This window comes from Falco rusticolus, chromosome 7 (assembly GCF_015220075.1).
Source record: "Falco rusticolus isolate bFalRus1 chromosome 7, bFalRus1.pri, whole genome shotgun sequence".
NCBI classification, from domain to species: Eukaryota; Metazoa; Chordata; class Aves; order Falconiformes; family Falconidae; genus Falco; species Falco rusticolus.
The window spans coordinates 20,026,871-20,039,169 of NC_051193.1; the positions used below are offsets into that span (position 1 = coordinate 20,026,871).

At 36.8% G+C, this 12,299-nt stretch overlaps 1 protein-coding gene across 6 annotated transcripts in view; it reads left to right on the forward strand.

The window, feature by feature from the left end:
- Positions 1–12,299, forward strand: part of TJP1 (tight junction protein 1) — a 198,952-nt gene that overhangs the window by 38,001 nt on the left and 148,652 nt on the right. For all 6 annotated transcript variants that reach the window (XM_037393868.1, XM_037393861.1, XM_037393863.1 and 3 more), the window contains one exon: positions 4,995–5,127. In XM_037393868.1, the coding sequence (XP_037249765.1) occupies positions 4,995–5,127 (133 nt within the window). The remainder of the gene's footprint in view (positions 1–4,994; positions 5,128–12,299) is intronic.

The following is a 12,299-nucleotide window of genomic DNA, read 5'->3' on the forward strand; positions in this document are numbered from 1 at the left end:
AGGCAGACAGCTTGCTTTGTGAGTCTTGTTGAGGCTATGTAGTTGTCAAAAACTTGTCCTCTCTGCGTTAACTCTAGCATTAATACTATACTTTCAAAAAAAATACAGAAAGTATGTCATTTCAAGACTTTTAAATATTCTGATCTTGTCTCTTGTAAAATTGTTCAGAACTCTAATCACTAAACAAGAACAGATTTTTTTAAGATCTTAGAAGATACTTAGTCTGACTGGTCTGTCTAGAAAATAACATGTCATTAAGTCATTTCAGACAAAGATTAACTACAAAAACCATGTTCAGTAATATTGAAGGTTCTTATAAATTGTAGTTATGTGCAAGTAGAATATAAATACAGGTGGTTTTTTAATAAAAACAGTTATGTTATATGCACTTCAGCTGATTATATTATGATATGTATTAAGTCATTAGCCCTTGATATGATGCTGCACCTAGAAGTCACTGTTGTGTAGTATTTTTTTAGGGTAGCATGTTTGTCAGTGGAATACAGATGCTGAATATTTAAGGTTTTTGCTTATTTTACAACCTAGAGAAATAATTTAGTCATGGTTATGTAATGTGATACATGATCAGGAACCAGACAAGGTCAATGAAACTGTTGTAAGAATTTTGGATAATAAATAAGGGCCTCAAGCTCCCAATGGGATTTACAAAATGGTTCAATTTTACTTGAGTAAAATTTCCAAAAGTTAATGAATTGGGGTGCCTTAATTTAGGATCCCGGTGATGGGCTCCATTAGAAAGGTGTTATGTTTCCAGAATATTAAACACGTTCTTTGAACAGAAACAGCATGTTTCAAACAAGGCATCTGGAATTGTTCACTGCCTTCAAAGATCTTGATGCTATATTCTACCTTTTAAAGTGCTAGACTGCCTTGAACATACCATTCTTAGGCTTGGATTCAGGAGTGTTTGCCTTGAAGTAGTTGCTATGCTGCATACATTTCAAGAGGGCTCTTACTAATCTTTCTGCTTTAACCTGTGGTAATTTCTTTCTACCTCTGATGCATGTACTACAGCCAGTGACTTAGGAATTCGCTTATTAATTTTCTGTCAATTAAGTAATACAAACAAAAGATAAAAGCAGAAGATAATCAGATGTAGTAAATTTCACTAATAGTTAATTTTTTTTTTAAACTTGAAGTTCATGTGTCAGAACCATAGAATATTGCATTATAGTTTCATTGTTTGTTTAAATAGAAAATCTTGGTTTCTCTGGTTACAGTGAACACTTTGAGAACATAGAGCAAGATTCAAAAATGAGGAGGATTTTAAAAAGCTGTTTTCCAGATTTTTTAATAATTTAGTTTCAAGTCAAACTCAAACACTTCAGGCGTTATCTCTTGAATTTGGACTCACTGAAGCTGACACTTGCGTTTATCTTGCAACTTTAGTGTCTTAACCTTTTAGTTGTATTCTGTTTGGAAATTTCTAGTACTTGAAAGAGTTCCTGTAGCAGTACTACACGAGTGTTACTGGAAATGGATTCTTGACAGTTCCATTGCTGCATCCAGCATTCTGGGAAGACTGTGAAACAGATACAAGTCTGTCTCTGGTCTGTTATTGCTTCTCTTTGCTAAAACTGTAGGAGTAGCAGAGGCGCCAGAGAAGCTGATACTTAATTTCTTTGCACTTTTCCCAGAGTATCCTCATCAACCATAGAGCCAGAGCCCCATGATTCTTTAAATATGGCTGCCTTGCCTTATGTCCTTCCCTTGGTGCACAATGTGGTGCAAAGCTTCTCGATTCCCAGTAATGACGTTGATTGGATTTTTCTTTGGTTGGTTGAACGGTATTTTCTTGTAAAGACACCTAGAAATTAATGATTTTATAAAGGATTGAAGGGAATCTTTCAATTGTGGTATTTCTTCCCATAAAATCATGTTTTGAAAGTTAAATGTGATTTTTAAAAACATTTTTATGAATCTCGACAGCTAACAAGTAATGGCCATAATTTATTCACCAGCAGAATGAAATGATGGATGGATTCCAACGGCAGACAGTTAATTTTTTCAGGTGGCTTTAAGGCAGGTGGAGCTCCCAAGTGGAAGTGCCTTCAAAATGTACCATTAGTTTAGTTTGTTGTTAAAACTATATAAAAATTTGATTAGTCTCTTAATTTTACTCGCTTTCTTTCACATAAGGTTTTTGTTATTTTTTTATAAAGGCTTCTCAGTGTCAGGAAATACTAAAAGGCTTGTAATGTAAAAAAAATGCACATTTATAGGTAAGGCCCTCGAATACGTGGTTTGAAATATAGTTCAAAATTAAGAAAAGCCTGATGCAGTTTACAGCTGTTTAAAAGATTTTCTATGAAGTGTAAGGAAGAAGTCTAATGTGCCAAGCATTTAATTCATCAGAGGTGTATGTGAAGATTTATTGACCCGAATTTTAAATAACAAAATAGGCATCCCTCAAAGTTTTTCTGGAGAGAGAATAAATACAGACCTCTAACTGTATCGAAATAGTGGATCTCTCTGTGGGCTGCAACATCTGCATTTGACATGGTCTCAGAATATGTACAGTTACATACGTTTGAGTTAACTTTATCAGAGATGTTTGGAGAGCTTGGTATCAGAAGATACATTGATACAATAGAAGTGCACGATCACTGTAAATGTCACTCTGTGGAACAAGTGTTGAGACTGAGCAATTGTCTGTCTGTGGAAATTTGTAATTCTTTAAGACATTTTAGCAGGGAATCTGTGGCACTTCTGCAGCTTCTGTTCTGTGAACAATTATGTTACTGTAGTAGTCAGGCATGTTTCTCAGAACTTAATCCATATATAATTTAACAAAAAGATCTGGTGCAGTTTCAGCAGGTAGTTTATAATGTAGTTAAAATATCTGAATGTTATGTTTTCAGTTAGAAATTTATATTTATCTTTGCAAGTAGAATTTTGCAATAAATTAAGCCAAGGGGGAAAACATTTAAACCACGTAACTGTATCATTAAGAGAACTTGCAGCAAGCTCTGTGTGTGTCTGTGTGCATGTGTAAAAAACAAAAACAAGACACCCAAAAACCCAACAACCAAACCCAAAACCCACAGGACTCGGGCATCTGAGAAGAAAATACTGATTTGGTAATCACAGTAATTCAACAAAAAAATGAAGGCCTTTATCTTGATACATTGAATTAGAGATTTGAAAAGATGTGTCATCATTTTCAAATTTGATTATTGCAACTTTTTCTTCACCCGTGCCTCCTACGAACAGGAGGACCACCTTTTACCCTGACTATAAAGCTCTGTAGATTTAGGCGTCTTGCTGATCGAACAAGTGCATTCAGCCTGTGGTTATTGTATTTATATGTACTTTGAATTATGTATTTCAGGTCTTAATGTGGCCCACTCTGTGCAGTGTCCTTTTTTGGTGATGCATATGTGTAAGAAATCACCACTGTTCATTCCCTTTTGTAAAAACATTTATATGCATGCCAAAGCCATTAATTCTAAGTAAAAGAACCTAAACATGTACTTAATTATTTTTTTTTTTGTGAGAAGAATCTTAATGGTTACAGAGGAAAACACTGAAAGGCTGTCCAGTCTTGGGGAATGCAAAAACGATGCATATTATTTCTCATTTAAGCTAGTTTTTGAAGTTTTTTATGGCTGCAGTTGAGAAATTGTATGAACCAAGTGTAAATCTGCACATTAAGAATTTGATGGTTTAAGGTGTTTCTTGGTGAGCATGTTTGCTGGAATTAAGTTTTTCTTTTTTTGAATGTGGTGTCAGACTGACTAGAGACTTTTGCATTTAAAATACTTACCTCACAAACCTTAATACATTTGGTTAATTGTTACCCCCACTACTACTCCCTAGCAACTTCCAACAATTCCCCTGAAGTATGGATTGAAATAGGGATTCTTACTCTCTGCTCTGCCCTGGTGAGGCCGCAGCTGGAGCCGTGCCCAGTGCTGGGCTCCCCGGTTCCAGACAAGGAACTATGGGAGAGGGTCCAGTGAGGGGCTACAGAGATGATGAGGGGACTGAAGCGTCTCCCTGATGACAAAAGGCTGGGAGAGCCGGGGCTGCCCGGCCTGGCGAGGAGAAGGCTGAGAGGGATCTTCTCCACGCACACAAACACCTGACTGGGGTGTCAGGGGGACGGGGCCAGGCTCTTGGCTGTGGTGCCCAGCGACAGGGCAGGGGGCAGCGGGCACAAACTGGGACACAGGCAGCTCCAGCTGGGTGTGAGGAAGAACTTCCTTCCCTGGAGGGTGGCAGAGCCCCGGCACAGGCTGCCAGAGGGGCTGTGGAGTCTCCTTCCCTGGAGACATCCCAAAGCCACCCGGACGTGACTGCGCAGCCTGCTGGAGGGGACCCTGCTGTGGCAGGGGTTGGGCTGGGTGGTCTCTGAGGTCCCTTCCAGCCCTGACCATCCTGTCATTCTGTGATTGCTTACTCAAAATATTTTAGTTATGGACTCCCCTTAAGACTGTGTGTAGACTACAGTGTGCTGAAAGGCCTTATAAAGTTCCTTAATGTGTTAGCCCTATAACTTTAACAGAACCTTTTAATTTCATTATTGTTTATCATTATTCATTGCTAGAACAGCTGAAGTACCGTTAGCACTCAAACTAGAAAAGGTCAAAAGCCAAATACTGTCTGATTTAACTGGCAGCCATTAACATGTATCACGGAACTCTGTTTTGGGCTGAATTAATAGAGAAATATATTCTCTTTATTTTTTTCAGAAGTTAAGTATATTTTTCTGTAATTTGTCTCTTCTGACGCTTCTCACTTTTGTACAAAAATTATGACTGTGGTATGGTTTTGACTAAATCTGCAAGCAGTGGTAGATTTGATGGGAGCTAGATTTCTAGATTTCTGAATACTTTTGTGATGTTATTTTGGCACTCAGTGACTGAAAAATAAGGTTTGGAATGGCATGCTTTTGTTGTGTAGCATGGCAATGTTCTTTTCCATAAAAACATATGTTCTTTGTCTGATATGTGGCTCTTTTTGCTTGGCAGGGTAACTCCATCTTCTGAAAATCCCAATGGTGCTACCTGTAGTGTAAGTCAGGGAAAGCCCTCTTTAAGAAGAATAAAAGGGAGAATACACAGAAGTAAAAGTCTTGATAGCATTGATTTCTGTGAATTCACTGTAAGTACCATATCTTTTACATTTATCCTCTACGAAGTTCTGAGAATCTTGCTGATAAAGCAGTTGTTGCTCTTGCAGTGGGTTTATCTCTTTATCAGAATTAGAAGAGGTATTGTACTTAATGATGTTGTAATTGCAGTTCTACGCTGCCAAACGTTAAGAACAGTGATGCTGCTTGTATGATTAGTGATGCATAACTATGTTTTTTTTCTTCAGCAACCATGAGATACAAATTTTGAGGTCAGATTTTAATATTGCCATCTGCATAAGATGAAGAAATTAACTGGAAATGGAGGAAATATGAAATAGGTTTTCAAATCCTGTTTTTATATTTAGAATTTGGAAGCTGCATTTAAAGTAAAATAGTTTATTTTTTACAAACCCCACACCATTATTTTAGTTGTATATGGCTATGGTAAGACTACTAGAAAGGAAATAAATGTTCCTAAAAGATGTGTATGCTTATAGCAATTAAAAGCTAGTATCGCAGATGATCCCTTCCTGTGGTTAAGCAGTATTGGTATATACTTATTTTTTTCTCTTTGGTTAGGGTGCAGGTATGTTTGTCTTATTCCTTCAGAAAATTCATCATGATGATAGGTGATGCTTTAGAGATCTTGCTGAACTGAGAAAAAACTGGACTAGTTTTTTATACCACTTTTACTTCAGGAGGAGTTGTTTACATTCAAATAATGAAAGAAAAGAAACTGATAATATGAAAGAGTATGGGACATGGGGGTAGATTTTTTTGCTATTTGTACTGTTTACAAAGTATTATAATTAGTCCCAAACACAGTATGTATTCAAAAATTCTTTACTGAAAAGCCATTACAAGCTACACCTCTCAAGTAACGGGATAATTTGGCCAAAATAATATTGTTATATAGTAATATGATGTAGTTTTGAAATACTAAAATAATGTCAAAGACTAGGTTAAATTATAAGCCAGTTATTAAATATGAGGATGAAAGAGGGAGATAGGAAATATATGCTGTCTTTAAAATGTACGAATCAACAGTGATGTGGAGATACTGTCTGGCATTACATGGTAATATAAACAATGTAACTAAATTGTTCGGATGCAATTTGAGGAAGCATCTTTATCTAAAGCAAAACAATGGTTTGAGTATGTTGCATCATTCCGTGTGATGCTTTTTACAGATGATGCCAATAGCTTAATTGGTGTTTTTTTTTCTCAGCACCATTTTGTTTCTAATTAGGAAGTCTTGTAGTGCTGTCTTTGGGACAAAGAGCTTGTTGATGGCTATTTAAGGAAGCCATGAAATTAGTAGTAAGGATTTGTGATTTGGTGTATTGCATGGTGTCCGGATTCTTCTAGCAGTGTGGGTACTGCAAAGCTGGGTCCCATAGCTGGGGAACCACGTGCAGTGACCTGGTGCTCAGTTCTGTGCTGTCAGTAACTCGCGCTGTCTAATTTAAACCTAGTTTTGGTGTGTCTATGCGAACTGTTGTGATAGCAGTGATATTGATGTAATCGTTACCTTATGGAGAGTTAAAAATTCCCTTAGGGAACAAAATTACTGAAACAATTTTAGCTTGTGCTATATAGGTCTTCAGCTGTGTGGTCCTATTAAGGAGTTCTATCCAAATCTATCTCTACTCTTGGGGCCTTCAAAGAAAAAGAGATAATAGCCAACGGTAAAAATAATAACTTGTATGCCATAGAACCTTTGCAAAGAGATTTAAGATGGATAATAATGGGGCATGTCTGTATCTGTAGCATAAAAATGTGTAGAGTATGTATATGTATAAATTCATATGTTAATAGTCAGGTATTGATAATCAGGATCAGGAAGGGAAGCTCACTTTTTATTCTGTGGCATCATGTTAAGGGATGATACAAGTTCAAATAGCTAAGCACACAAATCAGAGTTATAAATATGGATTTTCTTGCTGCTACATAATTTACAGTCACATTGAAATATTTCTTGATATTGTTTAATGGTACTTTTATTGTTTTGGGATTGTGATTAGAAATATATCTAAAGAAATAATTGAGGAAATTAGTATGCCTGAATCTTTCCAGATTGTTCACAGAACTGAATGTTTTTCATGTTAAGCATCTTTTTCTAGTAAGGAAGCTCAGGCACTAGCAGACAGAATAAAATTAAAAATCAAAGATTTAGTAGAAGTGAGAAATTCTTTTACACAATGAGGAGAAAAAACTTTTTAAAACTTCCTCTTTACAGCTGTCTTATGCTGTAGTATACCCATTTTATGCACAACAAAGATGAAAACTTTTGTATTGAAATATGTGCATAACTTACATGCTGGCAAATTCAAAGTAATTTGAGCATCCAGTGAACTGTTGGTTTTATTTATTGTGTAATGAGACTGAGCTCCATTAATAATGCTGAATATTACTGGATTTCACTTTAAAATAAGTAATGCCTATGTGCATCCAAACTTTTTTTTAAAAAAACCTTTTGTTTCTTATCATTAAGCAAATTCTTGCTGAGGACAAATTGTAATGGCAGAAAGACATAAAAAATAAGTTATGCTTTCTTTTCTCCAAGTGTGAAGAAATGTGTCCCTAGTGGGAAAGTTCTGGGTTTCTATGCAATATGCACATACAGAAATTAAATACATGAAAATACCATATTTACCACTTTACTGTGACTTGAGCTATGGCAGGGGGTAAGTTGTGGGAGCTGCGTTAAGCTGAGAGGCTCACTGTTCTTTGCAAGGGAGGGGATAAACAGCGAAGGGCCTATTGCATGTGTAAAATTTCAGTGGAGGCCAAAGAGTGACTTGGAGGTGGTGTGCCTTCAGTGGTCATCTTGAGATGAGGTGATGCTGCCAAGTCTCGTTTACCACAGTTAATAGAATCAGAAGTTTGTGATATTAATAGCTTTTAGTTATATCTGTGGCTTTTAGTGTGGATGATACAGCTAAGAATACTAGAGGTCTTTGCCTATAAAACCTCATTATTGCTTGCTGCTGCAGTTGCTTATTGCAAGCCCCAAGTGCTCGTGACTCCTGGTTGGTGCATTGCATACCTGTGTTACTGTCCCATAGCTGGCTCATGCTGTAGTATCCTTAACATCCTTTTAGGAGATAAATATTCTCCCTGATCACAAGTCGTAGAAGTCTGCAGGATTGCTGACAAAATCAGGGTTTTATTTCTAAGTGATAACTCTGCTGTCTTAAGTGGATGATACTGGGGTTTGTAATAGTGATGCCTCTCATTATCATTTTGCTAAGAAGGCAAGTAAGAAGATAAAGTGGTGAAATAATGTTGAGCCACAGGGTGATAGTACAGCAGCTCCTTTAAAATGTGTATCTTGTCTTCAACTTCTTGCATCCTTTTCTTTATCCTCTCCATTCATTAGTGCTACTGCTTGGTCGGATTAGGACCTGTTCCCACAAATTAAATAAAGCCTGTTCTATTGCCCTTTTCTTCTTTAAGGAGTATCATGATGCTATGCTTCCCTAGATACTAGTCTTCGAAATACTCAGCTTTGGTGGTATGTTTAAACAAAAGTAAAATTATATTTTTTGTTGAATATTGGTAAGTGGTGATCTGCAACCCACACACTGCAGAAAGTTTGGAAGAAATGATAAAAGTATAGATTTATCAGCTTTCAGAGAAAGATGTCGAATACATACTACCTTGTAGGATGAGCTTGTCGTACTAATATTTATTACATCTGTATTTTAATGTTCATTACACTGAAACAAACTGTCTTCGCACAAGCTACCCTGTATAGCAACAGCACTTCTGAGCCCAATTCATCGACAGGGCTTTTGTTGTACTAGGCGTTGTGCAAACACAAAGTGTTTATTCTTAAGGACTTTACAATCTATTTATAACAATAGGTAAGATGTGACTAACCTTTGATTCTTTAGCTGCATATGGCTCTCAAGCTGTTCAAGTGCTGCACTGGTGCTAGGGCTTCTGAAGGTCATGTTGGGTGCATTTTGGGATTGCCTTGTGTGATAGAGCACTGGGGGGGCTGTCATCCTTATTTGTGTGTAAACTACCTTGGGAGTCTGTATGACAGGTCTGAGGTATATGAATGGATCTTGTGGTTGCTGAGCATGTGACAGATCTTGAACATGGCTCATAGCATTACAAACATTGACCACCCTTACAGGGCCTAGATGCAGAGAAATTACACCCTTCTTTCCCTGTGAGACAGCAATGATGTTTGGTGGGAAGGGCGACTGTTGAAAGCATTTATAAGGAGCTCATCTCATTAACTTTAATGGAGATGGAACGTCTAAGATATTTTCTTCCTTGTTTTTAATATTGGAACTCTTTTTTGATTGGACTTGAAAAATTACTATATTCAGCATCTTGAAAACCGTGAGTTTGAAGGAATATGGACATAACACTTTCCTGCTAAGATCAGCCCTTGTGAGTGAAGGAGCTCTCCTTCGAAATCAGAGCAGCAGTTATTTTCAATATGAGGAAGTCCAGTTCTGCATGTTTTCTGGAGGCAGCTGGTGCTAGCCTGCTCTTAATAAACATGCACACAGCAAGTTTTCAGTTAACCTACAGTCACAGTGAAGCAGGTGATCTCCAACGTACTTCCACTTGCACTGGGGTGGAATTCCAAGGAAAAATTTTGCAAAATGCTATAGAAATGCTGTCTCTTTTACCCCCCCCCCCCCCCATTCTTTTCTTGTCTTACCTTTTTCAGATGTATTTTTTAGTCTCTTCTCACCATGTACTGACAATGAAGTGAATTTGGCTAGAATTGCCACGCACTACTGCTTTAGAGGTCAGTGGGTGTCAGCGTGCAAAGTACAAAAGTAACACAGTAGGGTAGGAGATTACCCAAAAGAGGAGAAAAGAGAGACAACCAAGTACAAAGGGCAGTCTGCATAAAGCACTGTGGAATGCATGGCAAAATGGAAGAGGCAACAAAGGAAAAGATAATGAGAAAGTGAGAATTAGCTAATGCATGATTACCTTTTTCAGATAGAAGGTGCACATGTTCACCTATAACATCGGTTTTTAGTTGACTGTAGTATTATGCCATTGCATGGGTATGATATCTTGTATGCTTTCTTGCAGAGATGCAAAGACTCTATTTCCCTCTGTGCTTGCCTGCTTTCATTAGCAGGATGGAGTGATTGACCTCGCATGCTCTCTGTGGGGCTATGTGTGTTCCCAGCATGCTCGATGTGCAAGGAGGTGCATGTGCACCCAAGTGTTTTGAGAGCAGCTGTGAGCGTCTACCTGATTTTGCTGTGGCTGTTGCTACTAGGAGTGTCACCTGCTTTATTTTTCAAGGCTGTTTAGAGGTTTTAGTGATTAACTTTCATGGATGTTTGTGATTACATCTTTATTTCACTTGCCCACTCACTTTGGCAGGCTGAAGAATTGATTTGTTGGTTGAGATGTCCTTGCCAGTACGTTGGGTAACTGTTGCTGTGATTAGCCTCACAGCCCCAGTGAAAAAATCTGGTGATCAAAACAGGATGCTGTACTACACTACTTAACTAGTTCATAGAGCATATTGCTGAGCAAGGCAATCTCGTGTGTACTGAAGAGCATGGATTTATTGCAGTTTGTATTTTATTTAATCTAACCCAAACTCATCTTCCCTTTGAATCATCTTATTAAATGGCTTCTGAGGTGGCAGATGATATTCTGTAGTTTGATATTATTTTTTTTTAATGAAGTTCTTCTGGTTTTATATTTTCATTTGTCTTGATTTTTCCTGCTGAGCATTTTAATTTGAATATGTGTCTGTAAAACTAGTAAAATGATAAGTGAATAATAACACAAATGATATATATCAGAGAGATTTCTTAGGATGGAGACATAAGTACACTGACATTCTTCAAAAAGTCCTGCAGGTATTTTGATCATCTCTGTAGATGTGGAAGGAAGAATTCGTTAGCATAGCTGGAGTCTTGTGGATGCCCTTAATTTGTTCCTGTTCAGAGAAGTGTGGTGGTTATGCAGCTGTTTCCGAGAATTTAATCCTCAATAGCAGCTTAGTTGCTTCACAATGTTGTTGTACTGTGACTCATTTATTATAATAATAATTTCATCTATTGATGGATATATGAACACAGCACTGACCTTATACAGTAGAGCCAGTTTTACCTAAGTTAGTTTAAATGATAAAATATTTGTTTTATTTAACCAATTAACACATTTACAGTTAATGAAAGTACTTTATCGTTTTCTTTTGTATTTTGTTGGTTGAGTATGTAGAAAACAGAAAAATACATATTACTGGTTTTAACATCTCTAGTTAATAGTCTTAAATTCAGAGAAAATTTATATTTTTTTAAAATGTAGTTGGAACAACTTTTGAAATACAATACTGATGGAAAGAGAAAAAACTGTAGGCTTTTGATCCAAGATTACAGGTCCTCTGGGAAAGAGGAGAATATTTTCAGCGTTGTTTATTCTGTCGTTTTGCCTTTTTTTTAAAAAAAATTAATCCAAAGTTTTATGTAAGAATATTCTAAATGTCCAGGCAAATTATTAAGTCTCAAGCATAATGCTAGGTGAAGCTTATGCAGCCTTAAGATTAACCTAAGGATGTTAGCCATAAATGAACGAGTAATTTAATTCGCTAAATTCTAACTTGTGATTGACCTTGATTTGTATTTCTGAAGTGATTCAGAATGATTGATTTATGTTTCTGAATAAATTCAGCACTCCACTTTAAATCTACCAAGGATATTAGCTCCATAATAGTGATTTTACTAGCAACTTGGTTTACCTTTTATTTTAATTAGGAATATATTTTTGAGGGAGTACATTTTTCAGGTTATTTTTGTTTCTTCTCAGAATGACATTATGAACTGGGGCAGATGGAGCTGTACTGAAATATTCTTTGGCATTTGTTAGAGTAGTACCTGGTCGATTACTTCAACATCATCATATCTGGTGTATGGTTGTTGGGTCTCTCATTTCTTAAAATGTCTAAAGATATGTAGGACGTTGTATAGTGTGTCTTTAAATTATATAATTAAATTATATAAGATCAGATCCCTTTTGTATGGTTGTATAGGATGCTAGTATAATGTATTCAGTCTCAATATTACAGTGCACATGCAGTTACCTTCCAGTGAACTGAAGCCCCAAGCAGGATGAAAGTCCAATTATTTGTCCTTCAACTAGCCCAGGGACCCATTGGGAATGACCACTACCTCTGTTTTCGAGGTATCTCTGTGAGCTC